This window comes from Acyrthosiphon pisum, chromosome X, assembly GCF_005508785.2.
Source record: "Acyrthosiphon pisum isolate AL4f chromosome X, pea_aphid_22Mar2018_4r6ur, whole genome shotgun sequence".
Taxonomy (NCBI): Eukaryota; Metazoa; Arthropoda; class Insecta; order Hemiptera; family Aphididae; genus Acyrthosiphon; species Acyrthosiphon pisum.
In genome coordinates this window covers 103,269,264-103,292,345 of record NC_042493.1, presented here as the reverse complement: position 1 = coordinate 103,292,345, position 23,082 = coordinate 103,269,264, and the positions used below count along the sequence as shown (strand labels likewise).

At 30.6% G+C, this 23,082-nt stretch overlaps 1 protein-coding gene across 1 annotated transcript; it reads right to left on the bottom strand.

Moving 5' to 3' along the window:
* Positions 1–399: 399 nt before the first annotated feature.
* LOC100571106 lies at positions 400–21,941 on the bottom strand. Its single transcript, XM_029485361.1, has 6 exons — positions 21,662–21,941; positions 12,352–12,448; positions 6,700–9,009; positions 4,569–5,208; positions 606–689; positions 400–520 (listed from the first exon to the last, which is right to left on the bottom strand). The coding sequence occupies exons 1-6, from the start codon at positions 21,939–21,941 to the stop codon at positions 461–463; spliced, it is 3,471 nt and encodes a 1,156-aa protein (XP_029341221.1). The 3' UTR covers positions 400–460.
* Positions 21,942–23,082: the final 1,141 nt, after the last annotated feature.

Sequence of the window (23,082 nt, the reverse complement as noted above, 5' to 3'; positions counted from 1 at the left end):
AACTACAGGTACAGATAAAAAGAAATTTACATAAAAACCCTAAAAACTATTTACAGTAGAAACCGCTTATTAGAAACACTTTGGGACCAAAGTGAAATGTGTCAATTAACCGATTGTTTCTAATAAGCGATTTGTTAGATATATTATACGGGCGATCCGTCCTGGTACATTTTGTTTCAATAACGCGATTGTATCAATAATCCGTGTTTCTAATAAGCGGCTTCTACTGTAGTAATATTATATTAAACTTAATAATTATCAACCGCAATTATACAAACTTATATATAAACTTAAGAAATATCAAAATGTAAAAGCATAGGTAATGCATATTTATCCATATTATATCATTAAATTTTAATCCATATTTTTTTTTTAAATAATAATATTTTCAGGAAAACGCCTTTCATGTAAATATATTACATTAAAATTATTTATATATGTAATGGAACGTTTAGGGTCTCTACTTATTGTTCATCAGATGTTGACAGTCCTTTATGTGACCATCATACCAGTCATATCGCTAAAAAAAGAAAAAAAAGACATTAATATTAATATATAACAACAGTATAGTTATTTAACAAGTATATTCAAATAGGTATTTTTACTTGGCAGATAAGGGAACAGTATTTCACCGATTTACAGCTACTGCACATTATTGTTGCACCCTTGGTACAATTTCTCGCGTAGCACTAAAAAAATAACAACCAACATTTTTTAGAATATTAAAATTACTATCTTTTTTATAAATTTAGTTGCCTCTAAATTAAAATCCAAACTAGTAGTCTCTTAGTAATTAAAATGTATATGTTGAGAATAATGATCCATAAATATGACAAAAGTATAAAATGTATGTAATGCATAATCTAAAACTGACAGTGATAAGTAAACTTCTATTAACAAGTGATACAATCACGTTACTCATTATATTATTAAATATTATCATTTAAATTACATTCGCATTACCCGTCATTATTTTTATCGTGTAACATTTTTCTTTCATTCAAAAAGTAGGGAGTTACAAATAACGTTCCTTTTTTATAAATTAATTACAAAATCAGTACATAATGACTCATAAGTTAGAAATAACTAATAACTAATTGGTAATAGTAAAATGTAATACTGTTATATAAATTTTATAGCAGTACAGGAATAACATTTATGATGTAGGGGTACATTGTTTTTTGTCAGTGACTCAATGTTAATAAAAACTTATTATAGTCAATGGTATTAACTATTAATTCTTGGAACCTTTAATTTTTTCGTTGATTATTATCTAAAACTTTTGGGATCGTTAATAAATTTATAGTCTTACTCGCATATCTTAGCCCCTAGGTTTTGTCATACATTCTACATTCATAACTAATTTTAAAATGTGGAAAAGAACAGGCTAATACTATTAAATTAGTTTTAAAAAATAATTTTATTGAAATAGGTTAATTTAAACAAAATATAAGGAAATTACAGTTCAGTGTTACTGAAAAAGTAATTTTGTTACTGTAATTTGTAATTTGCATTATGTTACAACCCAACACTGAAACTGATTATACTTATACAATTTTAATAAATTAATATTTATTACTATAATTTCCATATTATTATAGCACCAAATCTTCCAAACCAATATCATTGACTTAATATTCTCAGTTCACAAGTTAAATGACTCAAAAACTACTCATTGGTGGATTTTGATTCAGATACCTCATAATTTTCAAAAAAGGCTTTAGCTAAACAATTTATAAAAAAAAAAAGTTAACCTTCCAGCGGGCGCGCTGCGGTAAATAATACAACAGTTTTATATTTATTTGTTTATTTAACTTTTATTCTATTTTTATCTTATCGGCGGTCATGGGTATTCCTCTGAAATTTTATTATCTACGTTTTAGACTATTTTTGAAGTGTTTCAGTTCACTTTATTGCAGACAATCGACGAAGTCCTTATAGTATAGTCACAAAATACAGCACGTGCCATTCCGTGTACCTACGCCAAACATAAAACGCGTCGTTCGGTGTACCTAACTTATTATTTTGTAATTTTTATTTTTGTGTGGTAATAAGAACAAAAATATGTAAGTATTGTTTTATATCACTATGTAATATATAATATATACATTTTTTTTTTTTATATTATGTTTTTTTTTTTTTATTATTTGTATACATTTTTGGTACGTACTTATAAACGATATTATTTATACAATGTCTTAGGTCGGATCATATGACAGTTAAACAAATTCAAAGTTTACTACAAGACATTTCAACTGAAATAGACTGTGTGGATGACCAAGAGAGTGATAGTGATCTAATCATCGAAGATGTGGAGGTAAGTGACCACGAAAGCAATTCTGAACAAGATTTTTCAGACAATGAATCAGATATAGAGACTAGTTTAGGAGACAGTACATTCTATGTAGGAAAAGATAAAATAAATAAATGGCAACAAAAAGAGCTTACAACTTCAAAAATTAGGCAACATAATATAATAAACGTGGTTCCCGGTCCAAAGGAGTGTGCGAGAAATATCGTTAGCGAGATAGATGCATTTCTAAAAATAATTGATCTTGACATGATTAACGAAATCGTAAAGTGCACTAATATGTATATTATTAGGATGAGACAACGAGTTCAATACTCTAGACTCCGAGACTGCTTAGATACTTCAAGGTGTGAAATACTGGCTTCTTTTGGACTTTTATTTTTGATTGGTATAAAGAAAGTTCATCATGCTAATGTAAAATAATTATAGTTGGCGGATGGTTCTGGTATAGAAATAAATAGGGCCACTATGAGCTACAAAAGATTTTTGTTTTTGTGTCGCTGCCTCAGATTTGACGATCGCGAAACTAGAGCTGAAAGACGAGCGATTGATAAACTAGCTCCTATCCGTACTGCGTTTGACCTTTTTTTGAAAAATATCAATCAGATTTATAATTTGAGAGAATATACTACTATTGACGAAATTTTACACCCATTTTATGGCCGGTGTCAATGGATACAGTATATCCCAAGTAAACTAGCTAAATATGGCATCAAAATGTTTGCATTATGTGATGCAAAAACATTTTACACGATTAAAATTGAGATTTATGTTGGAAAACGACCATCTGGTTCGTATGAGGTTTCTAATTCACCAATTGATATAGTGAAACGATTAGTAACACCCATCGAAAACTCTAAACGAAATATTACCACTGACAACTGGTAAAAAAAGAAGTTGGTTCGAGCGTGTTCTGGTATCAAAAAAATAAAACATTAGTGTCTTACGTACCTCGAAAAACAAGGCAGTTATTTTGCTTTCAACTATGCACCATGATTCAAAAATTGATGTAGAAACTCGTAAACCAGAAATAATTATGGATTATAATTTTACCAAAGGTGGAGTTGATACATTAGATAAAATGTGTGCGGCATATTCTGTTTCTAGAATTACAAAAAGGTGGCCACTTGTAATTTTTTATTCTTTGATGAATATTGCTGGAATAAATGCTCAGGTACTGTTTTCATACTCTAAACATAATATTATAATTACATTACCATCGGACATATCATATTTTTTGAAAATGAAATATGTTGTTCTAAGGAGGCACTTTAGATGTATCTACAACCCTCCCCCCCCCCTTCAAAACGAAGAACTTGCTTTGAATGTGGGAGAAAAAAAAGTGTATGCAATTTGTATGTAAGCTACATTCCAAAAAAAATTATTATTTGTGAAAAGTGTTTTAATAACGATGAAAATTACAATTCTAAATAATTTCTTACTGTAAACAAATAGTAAAAGAATTTTAATTTTTTATGCAATAATAATAAGACGTATTGATTTTGTAACAAAACATAATTATAATAATATTTAAATAAAAACAACTTTGTGAATGTACCTATGTTTATTTTATTATAAACTAGCTGATCCCATGCACTTCGTTGCCTTAAAATTGTGTGATTGTTTAAATCTTTTTGGATGTAACTCGCAACAGTAAGTGCAAATCAGCCATTTTATTATTAAATATAATATGTACGATTAACACAACATATTAGGACTGTTGTAAAATGTACAACGCACGACTAATCTTGTTTCAAATAATGGCACGCCCACTGGAAGGGTAATAATGATGAAAATATAATAGCTTATTCTCATTTTTCAGATTAATTTTAGAAGAATAGTCAACTGAATCATTAGATAGCCGACTAAGCCATTCATAATCATTAATTTAAATAATGAGTTTGGTTAGTTAGCCATTAAATTTTAACCATAAATTATTTGGTTTTTTATCAGTTAGAACTTAGAACCATCACTATTTGTGACTATAAATACTTATAAAAAAAAATAACATATAGATGTAATTGAAAGCATGTTTTAGTACTTTTAACCTGATTTTTTAAAAACTAAAATATTAAACAAACAAAAATTAGTATAGTATTTTAACAAGTTATATATATTGGTTAAATATTTTAAGCTAGTATTATAACACAGACTTTTAAAAGTCTTCTATTCACAACCTTATATTTTGTTTTACAAAGAAGTATTGTTAAGCTTTTGTAAATGCTTAAAAAAATATATATTGATGAATTTTACATACTTTGGTCTTAATGGTTGACGGTTGTATAACACATGTTTCAGTTTTATTGACAACTGCTCTTGTTTCAAATATTGGTCCCTTAACGAATTGATACTGTTTGTTACCAATTACAATAGTGTTACCTTCAGCTCTACGAATGGAACTGTTTGCAATAGATATATTATTCGGAACTGCTGGTTTGAGCGTCACAAATGTTGTTGTTGTTGCTGATATTGGTGTTCGTGGTATTGGTGTTGCTGGTATTGGTGTTCGTGGTATTGGTGTTGCTGGTATTGGTGTTGCTGGTATTGGTGTTCGTGGTATTGGTGTTGCTGGTATTGGTGTTCGTGGTATTGGTGTTGCTGGTATTGACAAAGATGGCATTGACAAAGATGGCATTGACAAAGATGGCATTGACAAAGATGGCATTGACAAAGATGGTGTTCCTTTCACCAAAGGACTGTGGGAAATAGTTGGCACGACAACAAAACATTTGGTTGTTGGTATCACTTTAGAAGTAGAAGGTTCAACAGTTTTATTTTGTAGTGAAGAAGAAAATGATTGATAGAAGGTATTTAACGTCTGACCCGTTAAAATTGACGGTTTTACTACAGTATTACCATTGGTTTGGATCTTATTACCATTTATCAAAGGCATTTGTCTAAAAATATAACAGAACTAATTAATACTGGAATTTTAATTTAATTGCAATAAATATATACAACGGGGGAATGAGGAATACGTCTTATACTATTAAGAAGTAGTATGGATTTTGAATTTTAAATTTCAATTCATTAAGATAGTATTTTAATTTTAAAAACTACTAATTTAATTAATGATAATTATGATATGCCTCTATTTAAACCTTATATAACTTAATAAAAATCAATCTGTCTATTACAGGTGTAATAAAAGTTACTAAAAGTTTATACAGTTAATCCTAATATAAAACCTTTGATTGTTATTTTAAATACAAATATGAATTTGGGGATATTGTACATCTATAATAGGTATATACTAAAATACCTAAAATACTAAAACCTTTATAGGTATACTAAAATAATTATTAAATAATAATAATGTTAAATTATCAGAAATAAATAAGTTAGGCAATCGTAACTATATATCGGTAACTAACAGATAAGGATATAAGGTGAGCAAATCTTAGAAAACTAAAAACTGTGGAAACTATTTTGCTCTATAGTAGGCGTAAAATATACATCCAAATAATTAAGACGGTCACTGAAATGCATATTGTATTCAATTAGAGTTCAATGATAAATCATTGCATACGAAAAACAATGTTTAGAAGGAATGAGTTCCAAAAGGAACGGATTCCTGGAACGATTCCTTTTTACAGAACGAATTACTTTTTATAAAAAATTAAAAGAACGTGTTTTTTTTTTCCAGGAAAAATATCAACATTTTTTGTTCTTTTCTAGTTCCAATAACTTACACAGATATTTAAATAATTGAAATCGAGACATATTATTTTTAATGTGTATAATGTATGTTGCAAATATTAGTGATCGTTATCGAACTTAACCGTTACTCATCAGTAACTCAATGAGTAACTATATAAAATATAATTATTATTATAACAATTAACAATAAGACAGTCGACATGCGTCGGCCAGCAATTAAATTTTGAAAAAATTTCAAAATAGAATTATAAAATATGAATGGAATATATTGTAATTAAAAATTAAAGAAATATGCTAGTATGCATATGAAAAAAAAACAAATGATTAAATAAGAATTTTTTATTTTATTTGGAACTAATAAAGGAACTCGTTCAGTTTACAAAGGAACGAAATATTTTTTGTAAGGAACAAGTAACCGACCTTTTTATATGGAACTTGCCAAACCCTAACGAAAAACGGTTCTGAGCAGAAATGGTCAGTCACCCTATAGTTGAAAGGACATTTTATTACAATATACAGTTGGGGGCACGAAAAATGAGCACTGCCCGCCATGTGCCAAGCGGCAGTTTTTCTAAAGTGGTTATCAAATCACCAAACTACGTCCAAACTACACCGTTTAGATACAAACTTTCTTCTAAGGGTCTTAAAATACTAATATTGTGCTAAATCAAATATTTTATGACAACTAATCGGACCATAACAGTAATTAGATATTAAAAAATACTTACTGGAGAGTTCCATCTGTATTTTTGGCTAGGAACCAGTGTTGAATTATTTCATCAGAATTTATATTGCTAGGGATAGTTTGTGTTGCTGGTAATACGTCATTGGAATATTGTGCAATTGGTGAATCTACAGGATCTTTAAACTCTGAATTAATGGAACATTGAAAAGTTGCATTATCGATTAATAACGCCAGGTCTTCTTTCGAATCACCGGTGACAGCATCAATAACAGCTTGAAAATATTCCTGACTGTTAACTGTTTTTAGAAAAAACAAAGGCATGCGATCAATGACTCGTGAGTCAGAATCCCGACTATTTTCAATTAGACTTATTAAATCAATGCAGTCAGGTCGAAACGTCTTTGACCGGAACAATTCATACATTTTTTGATGTTTATAACCACTGTTCTGCAAACTATTCCATAATAAAAGTACCACATTTTTAAATATACTACCTCTTTTGAATCTAGGACGATCCAAAATTCGAAGTACAGTTAATATACATAGAAAAAACATGTGAAATGCAGTATCAAATTCCGATGTTTCAAATAATGATACAACGTTAACAAAATTGGCTTTCAACATTGTTTCTAGAACTTTTTTATGCCTTCCATGAATTCGGTTGGCATCGCATCTTTCTTTAAGTTTTTCAGCTTCGGTTCTTTTCTTAAAAGATTCATCCATTCGTTTCTTGTGATGACTGTTAGACATTGGAATTATATTGAGTATATTTGCAATAATTATGATAGTATCATGAACAGATTTTCTGAAATACTTTTTGTATAATTCTTCAATTTTAACTAAATGCGCTTGTTTATATTTTTTGCCATATACAGCGTGTTTAAGATCAGCTACTTTAAGTTCACTTATAGGTTCACTTTTAGGTCCACTTGTAGGTTTTATTATAGGTCTGCTGATAGGTTTTCTTGTAGGTTCGCGTACAGGTTCATTGATGGGTTCGCTAATAGGTTCACTTTTGGGTCCACTTATAGTTTTTATTATAGGTCTGCTGATGGGTTTTCTTATAGGTTCGCATATAGGTTCACTGATGGGTTCGCTAATAGGTTCACTTTTGGGTCCACTCATAGTTTTTATTATAGGTCTGCTGATGGGTTTTCTTATAGGTTCGTATATAGGTTCACTGATGGGTTCGCTCATAGGTTCACTTTTGAGTCCGTATATAGGTTTTCCTGTGGGTCTGCTGATAGGTTTTCTTACAGGTTCGAATATAGGTTCACTGGAGGGTTCGCTCATAGGTTCACTTTCAGGTCCGCTTATATTTTTTATTATAGGTCTGCTGATGGGTTTTCTTATAGGTTCGCATATAGGTTCACTGTTGGGTTCGCTCATAGGTTCACTTTTGAGTCCGTATTTAGGTTTTCTTGTGGGTCTGCTGATGGGTTTTCTTACAGGTTCGAATATAGGTTCACTGAAGGGTTCGCTCATAGGTTCACTTTCAGGTCCGCTTATAGGTTTTCTTGTGGGTCTGCTGATAGGTTTTCTTACAGGTTCGAATATAGGTTCACTGAAGGGTTCGCTAATAGGTTCACTTTTAGGTCCGCTTATGGGTTTTCTTGTGGGTCTGCTGATAGGTTTACTTACAGGTTCGATTATAGGTTCACTGAAGGGTTCGCTAATAGGTTCACTTTTAGGTCCGCTTATAGGTTTTCTTGTAGGTCTGCTGATAGGTTTCCTTATATGTTCGTTTATAGGTTTTCTTATAGGTCCACTTATAGGCCCACTAATAGGAAGTTTAGCAACTGCTAACTTTTTCATGCTATTCGTTGGATGATTGGGTTTATTTTTATAATTGATTGTTTTCAGCCACTTTATGTAATTATCTGTGTCCATCATTTTCTTAAGATCCTTGACCCAGAGCTTTTGTTTTACATATTTTGTAGCTGAAGAATTAGCAGATGTGGTAGATTCTTCGCAATCAATAATTACTATGGGTACCTTCTCTGCTGTACCGGTAGACGCAATTTTCTTATTGGGTTTTAACGAAGACTTGAATTGTGATTTAAATTTATGAGTTTCACCCTCCCTAGATAATACTAATTTCAAAACATCTATTCCATTTGAATTCAATTTCTGTTTTTTTTTAGCAGGCTCATTGTCTATAGATGTGTTTTCTTTAGATGTTTTAACATATTTAGACTTTTTATCATCTTTAGACGTTTTAACATCTTTAGACTTTTTATCATCTTTTGACCTTTTATCACTTTTAGACGTTTTATTGTCTTTTGATGTGTTATTGTCTTTAGATATATTATCAACTTCTTTGGGTTTCTTCTCCTTATTTTTAATTAAGCTCCTAAAATGAAATAATAAACTTAAATAAGTATTTTGAAATAAATATGATATTATTATTATTATTTATAATATTCTTGTATTAGAGTGTTCTATACAATTCAATATTTAAAGTATAAATTACATTAAATTATATAAATCTAACTCATCAGTGATGTTACCAATTGTTCGAAAATTGAACCAAAACAAATGCTTAATAGATTAATTGAAAGGTTATAATGTATAGAATATGACCTTCCGTTCTCCTATTTAGAATATGGTTTAATCCAGCGCTTGAAACCGGTTACCGGTTTTTAACGAAAGACGGTTACTATGACCAATTTTGGGTCTGATAACACTTCCCGGTTCGTAAGTTTAAATTTTGAGAAGCGATTAAGAGGACGTGTCACGGAAAAAAATCACTCGAAAAATTCCTTTAAAAACATATTTGCAAGTTCCAATAACATGGGTTACTGAGTGATTTTATTACAAAAACACCTATGAACAAAATTATAGAGGAGAACTTTATCTGGTTCCGTAGAAGCCCGATCATTTCTAAGTCCTAAAAATAACTTTTTAAAAATTAAAAAATAGTGTATTCTTAATCATGATATATTTCATGATGTTTTAAAGATATCAAAAATGGGGCTTCTTGAGGAAACAGATAAAAATCTCCTCTTCAATTTTTACATGTGTTTTTACAATTAAACAACTCATTAACCCATATTATTGGAACGCGCAAAGTATGTATTATAAGAAAACTGCAGAAAATTACACTCGTCAAGTGCTGCGCCCATAAGCAGTGGCAGCTTTCGATACTAGGGGTTCATACCACGACCCCGCGCGCATTAACGGCAGTGTATTGTCAAAACAGGTTTTCTATCGCAGCCGAGCACCCGTACAGAGCTAATAAATAAACAGATATGAAAATGATTATTATATTATTAGTGACAAATATTATTTAATTTGGTTGGATTTTATATTTTGTATTCGTATCCGAATTTTATACAAATAAAAACTATACTTTTGTTCTTCAAGTAATACGGCTTATTGAAGCGGTCCACAGTAAAAATAACAATTATAAAAATTGTGGAGGAGTACTGTATTAACAATCGTAAGAAATCCGATTTTTGATATCGTATTCCAATCGTCCAATATCTCTTGGTAAATTATCAATTTTTTTTTACTTTTTATCGATTAATTATTTAACTTATTAATAAAAATATAAAAAATCAGGCTTCTTCAATTGTTAAAAGAGTTCTTCTTTACGACTTTTATAATAGGTAGTTTTGCTGTAAACTATTTTAATAATCCGCATTACTTGAATTATCAAACTATTTGAGCATGATAAAAAAAAAAAAAAAGAAACACTCTAAGAAATCATTTATAACAGAAATCATACAAGAATGTAGATAATCTAAGCCACAACCAGGTAAGTGGTACATATAAATTCAAAATTGAATATAATGAACCAAATAAAATTGCAGGTGGAATTGTGTGGGTATACATTTTATGTTTATAAAAAAATTTAGGGAGAATAATAACCACAATTCGTCTTCTCCTTCAACTTTATATTATAACTTTATAACAATATATCAGGAGCTTTGCATTCAATTTTCACGCTTTTTTACCCAGCAAATACAATTTTATTGATATTTATAGAAAAAAAACTAGAAAAAAAAGTGGGTAAGTGGATGTCGCTCTGCTGTACAGTAGGTTATGGATGTTGTTAAATTTGAATTCAATGATATAATATCATTGTATAAAAAAAGCGATTCCGAGCGACAACGGTCAGTCAGTCTATGCTATTACCAAGTATGATAGTTGATATTATTGTGAATAAAGTAATTTATATATAACCTATTTATGTGGAACCTTGTTTTAAATTTTCAATCCTTAGCTATAATAGTTGAAAATATTATACATTTTTAACTACCAAATAATTATTACATTAATTTAAATTTAATAAATGTTGTCAAAATTCAAACTTTAAATCTTACAAAAAAAATAGTGCCGATGTAGTTTTAATATTTTTTAACTGCTATTGTAACAATATACCAGGAGCCTTTCATTAATTTTTCACGCTTTTTACTCAACAAATAACATTTTATTTATCTTTATAGAAAATAAAACTAAAACAATTGAAATCTGACAATGTCCGTAAATAGCTCAAAAAGAGTCAAATTATTTTCAAAATTGTATGGTGTATAGAAAATGCTTAAATAAACATTCAGTGAAATTTTCAAATATCTACAGTCATTCGTTTTTTAATAACAATAAAATAAGAATATTTTCACATGAGAAATCGAGCGAATATCAAGTGTTGTAAAAATATGAATTTCAAACGCTCATAAAAATTTAATTTGATTTGCTTGTAGACATTTTTTTTTGATAAAGGTAGACAAACTTATGAGAAATCTTGTATTACATTTTCAAATCTACGGTTCATATATCTGGACATAAATTTAGGTAAGCAGTATCTTAATTGATAATCGGTAGTTCATAGGTACGCGAGGATATTGAAAATATTACGGCGGCATTTGCATAGGATGAATTTTATAATGACACGAATCGTACTAGACGAACGTTCATAGACAAATGAACGGCGCTCCCGAACGAGCACTCGTCGCCGACGTTGGCCGGTTGCGAATTGCAAATAGTAGGCATGACTTAAATGCCGCGCGCTTGCGGATCGCGAAAACACCTAACAGCGCATCCTCTCGGTCGTTGCACGCGTAAATTTTTCGTGACACGTCTTCTTAAAAATTTCCCGTAACCACCAAAGGGGTAACGTGTAGCAGTAACCTATTTTTTTTTTTTTTTAAATCCGGTCAATTGAACAAAATCGAAAATATCAAAAGAATTAATGTTACATTTGATTTTTATATATTTTTTTTTTTTTTGGAAATTGTATTCTATTTTTTTGATTAATAATTTTATTTACAAGATAATAAATGTGATGTAATAATAAGTACGATTAAATATGGTATACTTTCTATAACTGCGATAATAAGTAATAAGCACCAATCGTAGATACTAAGTACGAAACATTGGTTCATAGATATATTATAGAACATAATATTAGACGATTATTTTATATTAATTTTATATTATTGTAATTGAAGTCCTTGATTAACACTTTTCCATGAACCATTTTTTAATCAATGGTTATGGGTAATTTACTAATTTAATTTAAATTTATATTTATCCATTGCTTCAAACGATAAAATATAGCCATCTAAGTATTTATTTTTTAATTTAGCCTAAACAATTTTATAGGGTGGATATTTGTTTTGTGTAAATTAAATTAAAACTAAAATTTTCTGAAAATAACCTAAATGGAAAAAACCGTTTCCGAAGTGGTTACCTGTAATTTTGAAGAATTAAAACAGCTTCCAAACCGATAACCGGTGACCACATTTTTAGAGATAATTTTGGTAACTGGTTATCCATTACCACTAATTCTAAAAATACCAAAACCGGTAACTATTTACGAAAAATAACCGGTTACCGAATTTTTCATGAGCGGTTTAATGCCCTGGACTTTAATTGAAATGTTTATTGTTCATCTTAACAATAAGCAACAGTCATATTAATACTAGATCTATTATTACTACTAAACTATGAAAGAATACTTTTAGAAGGCAGAACTAACAGTTGAGGTGAATATACTTGTTTTTATTATTCATCATAATTTTATCAATATTTTATATTTTAAAAAATGTTTAGACTTTTAAAGTTTGAGTTGGAATAAAAAAAAAATTGAATAACATTTTCAGATTTCGTTTGTTTCGTCCTTTTTGTATAATCATTGTAGTCCCAAATCATATATAAATATAAAGACAAACTTACAATTGATAATTTGCTATGTCTTCTGCAGTAAATCTTGTCAAATAAACGTAACATCCTTCATAAACAGCATTGCTAATCAAGCTATCGATTTCCTTTTTAAGGTACGTATGCTTTTTTGTTCTGAAAAAAAAATACCAGCATGATATTAGATTATTAGAAATCCAATGTTCACATTCAATGTAGGTATATATTCTTAAATAATAGTTGTTATTAAAAACAGTTTTCCGCTATTTAACAACTAATACTATTCCAAACCTATAAAAATTTAATATGTTTTATAAAAATGTAGCTCTTGTTCAAATAATATATTCTATAATATTCATTATGTTTATCATTGTGTGACAAGAATTGAAATTTTATACCCAGTTCTTCAAATAATTGAGACCAGACTCCTAGTCAAATTGTATTTTATACTCACTAAAATATTATTGTTTATTAACTTTATTATTATTAATTATTCCCAATTGACTATATTATATCTTATATTATGCCACAATTACACAAAGGATATTTGTTTTTATAAGAATCATAACAGTTGCGTCATCAAGCCACGTACTTTCGTCGTGGAAATACTTAACCATTCTGTCTACAACTGTAGTTCTTATTTTTGGTATTTAATAGTGTTTTTACATAATAATTGTAAAAATATGGAAGTATTTTCATTAGCGTCGACCAATAAAAATGGTACAAGACAAAAGTAGTGACAATTAAACCGATAAAATGGTTTTAAAATGTTAAGGTTATTAACGGGTCAAAGAGTCACCTGTTCAATATAAAAATAAACTCTATATTTTAACTAATTATTTAGTAATCGATAATGTTGGAACATTTGTTAAAATAGAGTAATAAAATAGTAGTAGAATTACGTATTTGTAATAATTAAAAATTTCAAATTAAGTACAATCAAGTGAACACGCTGGTTACTTGTGGTTATAGTAGGAGTTTATAGTAAAACCATGTTATTTACCACGATTTAAGATAATGTGGTTGCCCGAATGATATTCCGTATTTCGGTTGATAAAAGCGAAAACGCATATTATTATGTTCGTTGCTGGAGTTCCTTCGCTAACACTCAAAGCTTTTTAAAAAACACAAAAAAACATGATTAAAACCTATACTATGCGGGTTAAAGAAGCAACCCTGGCGCATGCAATGCAGCATGTGGCTTTTTAATCATGCTACTCATTTCAGGACGTTCTCAGAAGCGTAGTTTGATTTCTATATTCTAGTATTCATGGTTCTATCCATGAATATAATATCTATGGTCTACAACCGAGTAACCATAACGAGTCGAAACGGCCGTTCGAAATAAGGTAGCCGGTAATAATGATATCATAAAGAATTGAAAAATAAAATAACCAAGGTTAGCGGCTATTGGGGAAGCAAATTAATAAAACGCGCCCTGGAGAAAACAATTTGGACCTTCCGGGGGTTAGAGACATAATATTATCACGATGTAGAGAAGGTAAGGTGACACCACTTGTATATATTCCGGTCGCAAAATTTTCTCGGCAGTTTGTTAGTACAAGTGTCTCATCCAGGTAGCGCCACCATTCGCCCGAAGTCTGGTTTTTATATTGTGAAGACATTGTTTTAAATGTAAAATATTTAAAAAATTATACATTTTTGTCATTTTTGATACTATAACTTCAAAATATAAAATATTTATCAAATGGGTATTATTTTTAAGTAATTCAACGTATTCAATTCAATTGGGTACAATTTAAAATAGTTTTATTAAATAAGTATCATATTTTAACAACTTTATGTTACACACTTAATAATATGGCCCGTATTACAATAGTGGATTACACTTCGATTACGCTTATCCCACTGATTTTACCCGCTAAATTCCGTGGTTTAACCTGAAATCAACTATTGCTCATCTAATATTAAAAATAATACATTATTTTGTATTTTAATTTTTTCAATAATTGAGCAAATGACATCTTCGAGCTAAAATAAATAATTTTTATATTAATAGTTTATAAGTTTTATTAGTACGTACTTATATATTATTATTTTAACTTATAATATATTATTCTATTCTCTATTGTAGATATTATATGTTATCTACATTATGCTTAATATTTAATTTTTTTTTATTATATATTATATAGGTATCTATATAAAATAATATAATATTACGATTTTTTTATTTGGGTATTTGGGTGTATTTGGGTTAGTGGGTATACTGACCTTACGACTTTAAACTCGTACCTTATACCTAATGTATAGATATCACTAATTCCATTTTTGTACATATATGTGTCAGTTAATAAATGAACATATTATTATACATTAAAATATATACATTATATTTAAATCAATAAATTTGTACGATATGGCTACATGCCATAATATTATTACAAATTGTACAGAATAATTGGTATATGATTCAAAAACATTGGTTTATTTTAATAATCTATACAATATAACAAAACATATTATTTTGGTATGCAGATTATTGAAATTTGAACGACAATAAATGCACTAAATAAAATTTAAATGTAAATCTCCATTGCGACTCGCATAAAAGTCGGCCTTCGAGCGACGGATGGCGTACTCTGGTGTTAAATTCTGAATTTCTAAACTTCCGTGATTTTTTGCGTCAATAGTGTACCATTGAAAGATACAGGAGTGGTGTCACCCTATCTTCACTACATCGTGGGATATATAAATAAGTTTTATATTGGTTATTTTACTTTTCCTAAGAACAATCACTTTTTACAACACTGGGTCGTAGGTGGGAGATGCGCTGAGCAGACGAAAATCGGTCAGCCGACTGTTTATCCTCTTTCAATGCAGAGTATACTACTAACCATGACTAAATAACAAGGCATGATCGCTAGATTACTGCACGCATATTTTATACATATATTATACTTCCCCAGACTTGGAAGAAACACTCATATCACAGAAAAAATATTCTTCACATTACAATCACACGGTAATGTTTCGCCATGTCTGGGGAAAATGGGCAGTGATAGGAAAAATTGGTTTTTTAGTGATCATGCCTGTTTATTTAGTCATGCTACTAACCACGACGTCATCACAATATGATTTTTATAATAACTGATTGGTTTTAATTGGCCACAAAATACGGAAGGTTTTGAAGACAAATTATAAAGATTGATATTAAAATATTGTAAGACAGAGTTGAATGCGGCTTGTAGGACAAAACCCTATATTGGTAAAAAAAAAAAGAATTATCGAATTTGGTTGATTCCACAGGATCAAATTTTAGAAAAAAAAAATTTTTTTCAAATTTTTTTTTTTTTTTTTAATTTTTTCGCAAATTTTAGACTTAACCAGTTTTTCCCGAACACCATCGCATTATTCCCGTAGACTCTACGGCGCAGAGCGTATTGTTGTGAACAAAGCATTACATTGCCACCGTGCGCCTCGGAGAAATCTGGCAACGTCGCGCGGCCCGATCGTTATGACGAGGGGCGGCAACCGTCCGCGTACGCAAGCTGCAGCCGGCTGTCTTTCATCACGGCAGCTGCGCGGAGGTGAAGGACAAGAACCCGATAAACCGGGTACGCACACAAGTGACCGAAAACGTCGTCGTTTGTCTGCTGCCCGTAAACGAAACGAACAAAAACCGCCAGAACCCTGTTTGCCGTGTCTGGTGGAGATGAGCGCCGCGGCGGCTGCTGCATTGTCACGAAATACAATTTTACAATATAATAATATTGTAATATTAATACAGTGTAATAGTGAATAACACAATACCCACGATTTATCATAATAATAATACAACGAGTAGAGGCGACGGACAAGGCACATAATGTGTTCTCGTGTTTATCGTTAAAGGTTATCGTAAAAAGGTCAAACCAACGGAAACATCGACTGACTGCATATTATTATTACGTAATAATATTATAATATAACGTAATATCATATTATATTATAATAATGTGTACGACGAAACGAATATTCATCACGTCTCGTCGTCGCCGACGAAAAACGTTACGAAAACAATAGACATTATTGCATTACTACTTTAGGTGGGACGTACGTCGTATTATTATTAATAATAATAAATAATAATTTTATTATTATTATCGTCGGTGCGCAATACGAAAGACAGTAACCGAAATAGTTTCAACCATGAAATATTCCAACTGTGGTCAACAATACGATATAAATAATCAGTTGTTATTACTTCAATAGAGTTTATGAATAACGATAAATATTTCTACAGAAATAGTCAATATTATTAAATTGTTTCGGTCTGTAGTAAATAATAGTAGTTTATAATAATAAATATTATTTACGTTAAAAAATTATAATCCAGCCGTCAGCGGTATGCACTATAGCTACGCGCTGTGTACGCGGGATCGTCGCGCTACTATTACTACTACAAACGTACTGTATACGCGGTACTATCGATATTATTACTATTAATGTTACGCGAGCGCTCGCGTATTACAATTATTTATTTTATTATATTTATATTTACGCGGCGCGTATTATATTAAATGATTGCGTACATATTATCAAGTCATTTAGACATGTATTTAGACAGGTATTTAGACGTTCAGCCACAGCTCGCTACAATAGTAAATCTTTACGTTTGCGTGTAACATCAAAAATCATGAAAATTAATTAAAGTGTGTAGCTATATGTAGGAATATTATGCATATTGTTATAATGTTAATAATAATGGTAAGTCAATGTTATAACCAGTGGTGACTCGCGGGTGCTGGTGGTTGTGGTGCGACTTTAAAATTTAATATTATTGCGGTAGTCATAGGTATAACAAATTGTTAAATTAAATATACGAAAATATACATCTCACTAGCCGCGAGTCGCAGTAGAAAAATGGAAATTAAAATAACAGTAACAGCGATTAGCAACCGACAACGCTGTTATTTTGAAAAACGAATTACTCAATATAGTAATAATATATAAATATTTTACTGTATGGACGACGCTGCCGGTCGTCCAAACCAGTATAATATAACATCGCAGCATAAACATTAAACGTACCCGTCGCACACGATTGCAGCATCTAGCTTACACGCGCTATTCAGGATAATGCTCGTGCGTGCGTACACGCGTACCCGTATGCACCTGGTACCTGAGAGAAACAAATTTAACGTTCGCAAACGAAAAAATATGTGATAGACAAAATATGTAGAGTAGGTAGTAGGTAATTTATAACTATTTTATTATTTAAAAATTTGCATTTTTAATAAAAAATATTTTTTTAAAAATGTAAAATTAAGGATATTATACAATTAATTGTCTTCATTTAATTAATTTTAGTACGGGTGTGCGATCGTCTCATCATCCAAACCACGAGCCGCTACTGATTATAACATAGATATTAGAAAAGTACATTCAAGAATTAAATAGTTCCGAGTTTCCCACATTGTATTATTGTAACATTATACCACCTGCATTACACGTAAACAGGACATTATGCATTAAGTATGCGGCTAGTATTCAGCAAGGTTCGTGTTACAAACATACTATGACCCTAATACCTACATCACGATATTATATTCATAGTATAGTATTATACCTATTTGGTTTTTAATTATAATAGGTATATAAATAAGACAATATGTTAAAATATTGAATCATACGACAGATTATTATTTTAAATAATAAATCTCATTACGGAGCCAAGTTACCATACAAATAAGTAATTATTAAAATCTACAGTGTAATCCAAATATGCATTTGAAAATGTTGTTGTGTGTATACTGTATACCCATAAATTATTATATTTTTATTTTATTTTACTTTATTTTATTTTGTGCCATCTAGTGTATGTCAAATACGTGGCGATGCGCAGAATCGTACGTGTTTTCGTTGGGTGACAGTTATACTCTCTCGTGGGTCGCAGTATAGTCATATTATTTTTTATATTCTTTTGATTTGAGATTAGCGTTGTCATGTTTAAATAGGTTTACCATTTTTATAAAAAAAAAAAATTGCCACCAGATGGCGCGCAGCACGATGTGCGCACATTGGCCAGAATATGAGACAGGTAAAATATGAATTTCGCGAAACTCGTCTAGTTTATCTATACTGAGTGCACCGAGAGAGCGCAAGTCAGCGGCGACCAAAACTCGTCGTAGTCGGCGCATCTCCCACCAACGCGACTCTCACCGTGAGAACTAAAATTAATCAATAAAGTAATAATTGTTAATAGACATGAACTGTCAAATGACAAAATTCGATAACAGACGATAGCGCTCGGTGGTTTACGACGGCGTACGACTAGTGGACTTGGTGGGAGAAATTAGACCTCGAAACCGCGAAACGACTTCATTTGGATGCGCGGCCGACTTGCGCGCTCTCGGCGCACTCAGTATAGGTTCTCGGCTGACGTCGCAGCTAATGGGGTACCAAAATATATTTAGCTATAGGGCGTTTCATTAGAACTGCGACTCGACGCTAACGCGCTTCCTGGCGGTATTGTCTCAAACCAAGGGTTTTCAAACTAGGATCGAAAAAATGTATAAAATATTCGTTATCAATTTTAAATTTGCCGCGAAACTTAACGTGCAAGTTTTAGAAACCCTAATGAAAAAATACCAGGAGACGCGTAAGCGTCGGAGTCGCAGTTCTAAATTAAACGCACTATAAACAGTGTAGCCATTCACAACAACAGAATATTAAAATAACCAATAACAGGTGCCTACCTAATAATTATTAAATAATGAATAATATCATGATGAAATGTTATAATCGTTATTGTGGCAAGTACGTACTTATAAGGCATTTTGCTGAACGGCAAGATGTAGCGTCGGCGGATTGGATTGCTTCAACGACTTGTAGAATGGAACGACGCCAGTAACGTGCATGGACAACGAGCGACGCTTGAACTCGGAATGATCGTCGTTCGGCACTCGCAGACACCGACCGCGGTCATCGACCCACGACGTACGCGGCGGAGGGGAGCATCATCGACGGCGGTGGCAGAGAGCGCTCGCATACGTACGCGTCGGTTACCGTCGCCGCCGCTCATCCGCCGCGCCGTGCGTAGTGGTTTTGACCTCAGCGGTGAATATATTATATTGTGTAACCCGCGTAGTATAGTGAGAAACAAGAATATTATGATCAACTCGAACCGCGTTTTCGTCCTAGTCCGCGCACATGCATGGCCTTGCGTTTTCGTGCACACTGCATTGCGTAACAATAAACGTATACTCGTAACGTTGTCTCGTGTTTATTGTTGGTTGCCTATATAAATTATACATCGCCCCTTAAAAAGATATACGCAGTCTTATCATCGAGCATACTTCTTATTCCTTAATATACTACGGTCCTCCGTACGCTGAACTGGGCGCAAAAGCTGCAAAAGCTTGTAAAAGCTTTCTTTCAACTGTCTGCAAAAGCTGCCACCGGCGCCGCGTTCGTCGCGTATTTACGACGATTGCCGCGCAGCACACGGCGACTATAAAATATTAGTACTGTGACGTAAATTTCACATCCGATTCGGAGGGCTGCGCGCGGCAAACAATTTTTTTACTATTAAATATTTCAATCGTTAGACGGTTTAAACAGCCACGTTGACTACGAAGCAACCGGTTTCGTAAGTTTTCTCCGTTTATGCGTCTTCTAGGCAAACCGCCAAATACTTGATTTAATTTTAATTTAGAAAATAACACGTTATTTAGCAACACAATATGAGACACATTATATAAATACGTAAATTATTTAGTTGCAGCACCCCCTAAAAGCAAAGATTATGTTGGGGGAGCGGTTTTTATATTATATTAACTTAAAATTAATACATAAAATAATAAATTATGTAGTAATAGCCGATGTTTAGAAATAGCAAAGTATAGTTACGCAATATTATAAACAGAGTAAAAGATAAAAGTATGAAGAACAAAAATATATTATATTTAAAAACATAGTATTAAAGTTAACAAATGAATAGACAGATCTAGACTTTTTACATAATTTTTTAATGACTTCAAATTACTAAAATGACTAATGTTGATATTTAAAATTATTTTAAGGTTTGACATAGCTTTAGACCGTTACATAAAACGCTAATTTGACCATAACCTTTATTATAAACAGGTAGGCATACATTTATATTATGTTTATATCTTGTATACTAATCATAGTCAAAAGGAATAATTAAACGTTTATTTTTATAAAGTTCAACTAGTGTATTAAAATAAAAAATATGCCTAAAATCATTAACTTATAGTTCCTCATAAATTAACGTGGTACATGTTTGAAATTATAGATTTAGAACATATTTAATAATTCAGTTTATAGTTGTTAATAATCTAGATAGATGATTGTTGTAAGTTCCTCCATTATATACCATAAGTAAAAACTGATTGTACCAAGGATAAATAAATAATTCTTTTATATGAGTAATTAAAAATAGATTTGATTTCTTTAAAAATAAAAAATAATTTACGTAAAATATTGTTTAAATATTTGATATGACTATCCCATTTTAATCTATAATTGAGAATTAGCCCAAGGTATTTTAACTCCTTCACATTTTCAAGAATAATACATTGTGATTTACATGTATTGCTAAAAGCTAAGACACACTTTAATGAATGGACTATTAAGTTGTTAGTATTCAAAGTATTACACTTTTGTGGATTAAAACAAATGTGTTTAGATTTCAACAAGTTTAGTTTTAATTTATTCTTTCAAAACCAGCTATAAATTATATTTAGGATTCTATTTGCTTCATAATACAAAGTATCTGTGTTCATTCAGATAATAAAATCGCAGTATCATCAGTATAGCTTAAAATTTCAGTATTTAGATTAGTATTGATTTTTAGGAGATCATTTATAAAAATTATAAATAATAAGGGACACCAAAAGATACTTCTAGAATATCACCATATTTATCATTTAGTTTAACTCTTTGAGTTCTACCACTTAAGAAGGATTTAATTGAATTATTAGGTAAAACACAAATATCTGCATTTTCTAATTTAAACATATCATAGTTTTGATACATACAATCAAAAGCTTTCTGTACATCTAAAGAAATACCCATTATCTTATTATTTTTGTCAATATTATTCCTAACAAAGTTGTCTACCTTAAAAAGTGCATTTGTAGTAGATAATCCAGGTCTGAAGCCAAATGACATTTTGAAAAGAAACATTTTTTGTTTAAAAAATAAAGTTATCTGTTTTTATACAGTTTTCAAAATTGTTTGATAAAGTTAGAGATATGGATACCGGCCTATAATTACCGCACGCTAGTTTGTTACCTGCCTTAAATAATGGAATTACAATACATTTTTTGAAATTTGATGGATATTTACCTGTTGATAGCGATTTATTGAAAATAATTGACAATGGTAATAAAATGGCTTTAGATGTTTTTTTAGTATGTAATCAGACAAATTATTTTCATAAAAAGAATTACAGTCTTTTATTTGATTTAAGTGCTTTAAGTTCTTCGCTATTAATTATTGGTTTAAAAAAGAAACTATCATCTATAATTTCATGGTCTACAGACACATGATTTATGTGTTCTATTTCTAAATTATTCCCAACATTAATAAAATAGTTATTTAATGCATTACAAATTTCTGTTTTTGATTCATTATTACAACCGTTTTTCATTGTTATCTTATTAATATCACATATTTTATTTTTGTTTGATTTTCCTATTACCTCATTAATAATATTCCATATACCTGTTTACCATCAGACTGAGCTCTTAATAATTTACATTGATAAAATAATTGTTTAGATTTTTGTATTAATACATTTAATATGATCAGTTATATCACATCGTATTATGTTCGAATTAATTTAATTTGATTCTACATTTTTAATAAATATATTATGATCAATGTAAGTATTTGAGGACTCAGTAACTCTGGTAAAATTATTTATACATGATGTATAATATATTCATGTTTAGCCAGTATATTTAAATAATCATTGCTATCATTGGAAATTTTCATTATATAAACAAATATCGCCACATAAAATATTTATGTATTTATTTTTATTTTGAGATAGGAATAGTATAAAAAGATATGTTCTGATACCTAGTCCCTAGTCATTATAGTCTATCCGCGCACCTGCTATCGCGTGCGTGCCCCTCTCCTCCGATCAATGCCTTGTACATACCATACCTCTTCCCTTCCATCAATACCTACCTAGTACATTCCACACCGCGCTAAGCCTACATTCTAACCCTACCCAACCTTACCCCTCCCCTCCCATCCATAGGTATCACTTACGTACCTAACATCACCCCCTACCCTCTTAACC